The 6,415-nt window shown below is 41.3% G+C and overlaps 1 protein-coding gene across 1 annotated transcript in view; it reads right to left on the bottom strand.

The window, feature by feature from the left end:
- pawr (PRKC, apoptosis, WT1, regulator) overlaps window positions 1–4,589 on the bottom strand; it is a 48,377-nt gene extending 43,788 nt beyond the window's left edge. The window contains exons 1-2 of the mRNA XM_058416709.1: window positions 4,437–4,589; window positions 2,645–3,277 (exon numbers count right to left, since the gene is read on the bottom strand). Coding sequence (XP_058272692.1) covers window positions 2,645–3,175 — 531 coding nt within the window. The 5' untranslated portion in view covers window positions 3,176–3,277; window positions 4,437–4,589. The remainder of the gene's footprint in view (window positions 1–2,644; window positions 3,278–4,436) is intronic.
- Window positions 4,590–6,415: the final 1,826 nt, after the last annotated feature.

The following is a 6,415-nucleotide window of genomic DNA, read 5'->3' as shown; positions in this document are numbered from 1 at the left end:
CTGTTGTTTTTTTCTTTTTACTTTCCTCAAATAAAAACTTCACAACAGATTTATCTAGACTTAAGTCACAATGTAAAGGCTTAAAATACAGTTTATTATTCCAGTTGTATAAATGAAGCTGCATTAGAAACCTTCATGAGAAAATGCCCTATAGGCAGTACCTCATAACACTCTTATAGGAATTGCCCTATAGTTTAAAGCCCAAGACAAGACAATTAACATTAAAATCGAACAATGAGATCAGAAAAAAGCAGAGTCTCACAATTCTCACAACAAACCTTCCTTACAGGCTGACAGCCCCAAACAGTTTTAATATCATGAAATAGAAATAAAAAAAAAGTTTTTCTGAACAGAAACTGCCAGATAATTTCAAAACAAGAAGCATTACCACACTTAAACAGCACCATGTACTGAAATCCTGAGTACTCATAACCTTTCAGAAACAGCCTGACAGGCATGCGGTATCGGGGCTCAGGGTTTGATGCTTAAACAACTCAAAATCAGAGCATTTTATACATTTAAATTAGAAACTGCTCCATGTTGTAATGATATTAAAAGCCTATTAGTTCAGTCCTGTACATTTGTACTGAAAATTTGTATTAAATAACTGGCTGTGCCCTATAGGCTCCCGGCTTAAAGAGTTTCTGGAGTTTTCATGACTCTTGGATATATAACCTGCCCCAAAGTCTAAATATGCAGGATGAATCTGACCTTTCACAGTCAGTGTAAACTGCCCAAAAGGCTAATCACCTGAACCTGTCCTAATCCCTAACCCAACTCCACAAGGTGAAGACATAAGGAGCATAAAAAATCTCTAAAAAATCCACTGTAGGTAAACAGCCTATAACTAAACAACTGACCTGCCCTATAGGCGCATCCCACTCCAACAGTAAATCACATCCCAGGCAAACAGCTGTCTGTCATCTGGTTTCACTGATTAGAGCGAGCGTGCCGCTTCCCAACAGAACGAGTGAGTCAGTCATCTGAAACACACTCTCACATCTGGAGTTTAGTCTAAAAAGCCCCTAAGGCATGCTGTCTCACTGTGTTTCCATGTTCCAAACACAATGCAAACCAGCGCTCATGTAAACAGCACTGCAGTGTTTTTATTTTTACTCTGAAGTGCGTGGGAATGCGCAGATACACAAATCCGTGATATACAAACCCATGAGTGCATCGGTACCTAAGGTACATAAATAACTACAGTTACAAGAGGAAACGTTGTTCTGAACATCGTGTGTGTTTATCCTGTTGTTTTGGGCATTATGGAGGGAATAACACACTTCTTGGCACGTGTCTTTATAGGAAAATAATCCGAGAACACCATCACACGTCACAGCCCTCTGATCACTCAGCCTCTGTACAATTACATTTCAGAAAAATAATACATTTCAGCTGAATTCACAAATCACACCATTCTGTGACTGTCCTAGTGGGCGTGGCCTAATATTCAAACAAGCCGGCTTGATTGACGGCCCATATCAAAAATATTAGAAGTGACTCAATCGAATCCTGGGTGCCGTAACATCACGGGTCGCTGAACAAATTTGATGTTAGCATTAGCCTTTAAACTAGCCACCTACACAAAAAGTCCACAGTTTTCAGTTCAGAACCAGTCACCTGGAGGAGGTACCATCTCTCCAGCAGGAACTATGGTTTTGAATCCTACCAAAATGTGACCTGGTTCGTCTTCCTGAAAGCATTAGTGCTAGAAACCATGCTTCAGTAATTTTGTTCGTTTGCGAAGCAATAAATAAAAACGGTAACACCCGCCTCGCTAGTAACTGATGCTAGCATGAGAAAGTTTTCTTACGGACAGGACGCAGCTTCTCATGATGTTTTTTTTCTGCATACTTTTCGGTGGACATGCAGAGATTTCTGGAGCATGTTATGTACAGAGGAATGAGACGGTGAATTACGATGCTGTGGTTTTGGACGCCGGCTTTCAGGCAGACGGGAAAAAAACTGCACTCTGTTTTTCCATCTCAGCTTCAGTAAGGTGATGAACGGCGGCGAATTTGGACAAATCAAATCTGGCAAGCTGAAGGAACGCAAGCGTGATAAATAGACGGAACATCTCCACTGATGTTCTCATCCTTTCACAGAACTCCTGTCTGAAGAAGGGGATTATGGGATTGTTTTGGGGTTGTTTTTTTTATTGGAGAAGGACACAAACAGAGAACGCACACCTTCTGTGGAACTGCTGGAATACAGACATCAAGTGCTAAGATATAAAGAAATAAAGGTGTACAGTGCCAGAATAAGAAAGAAAGAAAGAAAGAAAGAAAGAAAGAAAGAAAGAAAGAAAGAAAGAAATCATTTGGAAGACTATTTTAAAATATCATTTAATTTGAAAATAAAGATAACTCTCCAGTAACCTTTATATTAAATTTAATTAATAAACATTCTATTTTATTTATTTATTTATTTATTGCCGGTGTTTTTTTGTACTTTCAGCCTCCACAGTGGCTCAGTGTTTGTTTGGTGCTGGACGACTGGTCAGAAGGTATCTGAATCTGCCGTCACCTTAACCTCCTTTAGCTCCATTTGGAAAAAATTCCTCCACGAAATGAAATAAAAGTGAAATTTAATCATAACATTTTAACCCAAACATCAAAGTTCCAGCCTCCAGTTCAGCTCTTACCTCATTGGACGGGATGCTGACCACTCCTGTGGACCGGCGCTTCTCACGCAGCTTCCTCTTCTCTATCTGACCTTTCCCTTTGCGAGCGCTGGGACCTGAACTCTTCTTCTCCTTCCCTTTGGGACTCTCGCGGTCACTGTCCGGACACGGTGAGGCACTTCCAGGCTCCGGCAGTTTCTCTGTGGATTTCTTAGTGTCGGACACTCGTGCCACCGGTGTGGACGCCTGAGTCGGGGTAATGTATGCGTGCGGTTCCTCGTCCGCTCTCCTGGTCAGGGCGGAAGACGAAGCCGATCGAGCCACATTATGAGGCACGGAGGCGCTCCGCTCCGGATTTCCATTGGAGTTGTTGAGATCCGGTACGGATCGGGTTTCCGGGGCCTTCGCGCTGCTGCCGCTGGTCGTGATGGAGTTGGCGGTGGTGATGGCCGCGATGTCCCCCAGCATCTTCGCACGCATTTTCTCCCGCTTGGCCTTCCATTCCTCTAGAAAATCTGTGCCTGCGTTGGACTTGAATCCTCCAGATGCCATGTTTACAACCTTTATAAATCTGCGTTCCGGACGAGGACGAGTTAGATGAAATAAAAAATAAGAGACTCAAATGCACCACATTCCTCCTTCACCGGGGAAAACCTGCAATTAGAAACAAACACACAATAACACAGTGACACACGGGGGGCGTGGCCAGATGAGCGGCATCACCCGGCAGCTGTCACTCAAATATGCGTCGCCGCCTTGTTTATCACGTCAAACATGCAAAATCACACAGACGTGCAAAAGAAACGTAATGAGTTTCCAAACATGGCTGTTCTGAACCAGGAACTTCCTCCATCTTACATCACAACTCTTCTCTTCAGTTCTTTTGCTTCTACATGCAACATTTTTCTTTAATTTATAATTAATTCCACAACTTAGTTTGTCTAAAAAGCTACAAAGGTTACGGTCAGGATTAGGGGGGCGGAGTCAGAGGCTACATTTTATTACATCATCATTCGTAAGACTTCGTATGAATTTTCACTAGAAGAAATAACCCTTTATCCTCCCTTCGCATTAATAGCCAACACGTCACTCATTGTCTGCTATTGTCTGTAGTGGGCGTGGCCTGTTCAGCATTTATTCGGTTTCTATAAGAAATCTCGCATCATAAGTTGATGAAATGATCGCTGCGTAGTTCCACGCTTCAACAGAAATATCTGCTCTCTGGTGTGAACTCTGCCCCATCCTGCACTGCTCCACAACTCAACATCTGTCATTAGTCCACAACTCTGCTGTTTATTTCATTCGCCAGTATTTACAATCCTTACAGAAAGCAGGGCTGTGACGTCACAACGCGGTTAAATCTCAAGTTGTACAAAAAGCGACTTTAACCTATAGCACACACATGTTTGTCTGGTTGGTTGGTTTCTCTCTTTTTTTCTATCATTAGGTGGTGCCACCCCTGAATGTGATTTGCCCCTCCTTTGCCACCCCATGTGTACAAACCTGTAACACCGAGACTCAGCAAACTCTCAGCTTCAATAAGGAAGCAGTAACAATTAATTCAAAGCAAAAACACTTCTGTAGCAACAATAATCAAGCAAGCAAGCAAGCGCGCGCGCGCGCGCGCGCACACACACACACACACAGTGTTTGTGTAGTGAAGTAAAGCAGGTATGAGAAACACGCAACGCTTTCGCTCGGCACCGCGGACTGAACTTCCTCCTGAAACACTCGAACTTCACTACAACTTCACACAGATTTAAACCCGGATTCTGGAGATCTGAAATCTCCAGGTACAGACGATAAAACTCACCTGCGTGGTGTTCGAGTGTGTGTGTATGCGCGCGCTCCACACTCCTCGCGCTTTCCAGGTGAAGCGATCCGGCGGAATGAAGTCGTTCTCGGTTAAACTCCGAAGCCTCTCCCACGAGCTCGGCCGCCGACCAGCGCCGGGAATACCCGAACTGAGCCGAAATGCACTAATGAGGCTCGAACACTTCCGGAAATATGCGGAGAAGAACGAAGGAGGAGGAGGAGCTGAGGAATTCTGATTGAACTGTTCTGAGAGAGAGAGAGAGAGATATCTATAATCATATGACCAAAGCAAAAAATGATTTTAAATATAAAGATGTAAGTATAAATATTAAATATCTTCCATGGGGTTTATTTATTGTATTAATCAGCACTCTCAGTGTTTTAACCTTTTAGAAACTGCAGCAGGAAGTTTTAATTAATTAATTAATTAATTAATAAATAAATAAAACATGTAATTATATTTGGAACAATAACAACAATTAATAATAACAATAATAAGATTGAAAGTTTTATTAGAAAAGTTATTTTCTAGTCAGTTTTATTTTATTTATATTTTTTTAAACAGATCAGCAGTCAGTCCTTTAATTACAGGAAGTAAATTCTAAACACTTTCAGAGAGCAGTATTTTATAGTGAACAGTCACTCAGCATCACTTTACTAATATAGAATTATTATTAATATACAATATTTTATATATTTGTATTTTTTTAGTATTTATTGTGCACTTTATAACCTGATTGTGGAAACTGCTGGAAGTTGTAAAGATCCCACTGGGATGAAGTATCTATCTATCTATCTATCTATCTATCTATCTATCTATCTATCTATCTATCTATCTATCTCTCTCTCTCTCTCTCTCTCTCTCTCTATCATAACTCCACCCATTGTGTGTCCATGATACACTGAGATGTTTTACAGGAGACTCTCTCACTCACTCACTCTCTCTCTCACACACTCACACACACACACACACACACAATCAGTGTGATTATGATGCAGGTGTGTGTTAAGTTGTCTTTATTTGTCACAGATACATTACTTCACAGTGAAATTCTTTCTCGGCATATCCCATCCTTCAGTTTTGTGGTCAGAGCGCAGGGTCAGCCATGATACAGCGCCCCTGGAGCAGGGTGGGTTAGGGGCCTTGCTCAAGGGCCCAGCGGTGGCAGCTTGGCGGTGCTTAGGATCTTCTGGTCAGTGACCCAGAGCTTTAACCAATTGAGCTACCACCTCCCTCCACTAATGTGTGTGTCTCCTGGTTCCATCTTGAGGTCAGGTTACAGTCAGGTCAAGTTTCATATGCATCCATGTGAGGGTTTTATTTTTCCAGTTTCATCTCAATTCCCAAAAACCTTCCTGTGCTGTAGGAGGTTCAATTCCTGCCAGGTGAGAATGTATGTGTGTGTGTGTGTGTCTGAGACAATGATGTCCTTTCAAAACACAAATGTATAAATTTAACATGAGTTTATTGAGTTTGTCTCAAGTATGGTGCATTAAAGCTAAAGTAATTAGCGGTGTAGTGATCTGATCAATCCAGTGAGTTTATACATAAATTTCCATCTAAAACGTAACAAACTGCTTTAACAGAGAACACACTGATGTGTAAATAATTCCATTTCTAGCAAAAATGATTTCAGTTTTAAAATATTCCTTTTTCTAAACTCAGACTCGGATAATAAATCAGAATCAGTCACAGGTTCAGTCTTTAAATAGGAAATCTGTTGGAAATGTTTGGTGGTGTGTGAGAGTTAAACTCCTAAAAATAACACAGTATATAAAGTACATCTAATAACACAAAGTGTGTGTGTGTGTGTGTGTGTGTGTGTGACTGAAACTGTAGATATTTTTATTCACGTTGTTTTAATCAGGTTCTTTTCTCCAGCAGTGTCTCAAAGGTCAGTGTACAAGTCGAAGGGAAAAGCGACGCAGAACAGATAAAAGATTTCTTTGAGATTGACTTGCATTCAACATCAACCT

Source organism: Hemibagrus wyckioides, linkage group LG19 (assembly GCF_019097595.1).
Source record: "Hemibagrus wyckioides isolate EC202008001 linkage group LG19, SWU_Hwy_1.0, whole genome shotgun sequence".
Lineage (NCBI taxonomy): Eukaryota > Metazoa > Chordata > Actinopteri > Siluriformes > Bagridae > Hemibagrus > Hemibagrus wyckioides.
Note: the sequence above shows the minus strand (reverse complement) of the source record. Positions and strands in the feature narration are given on the sequence as shown.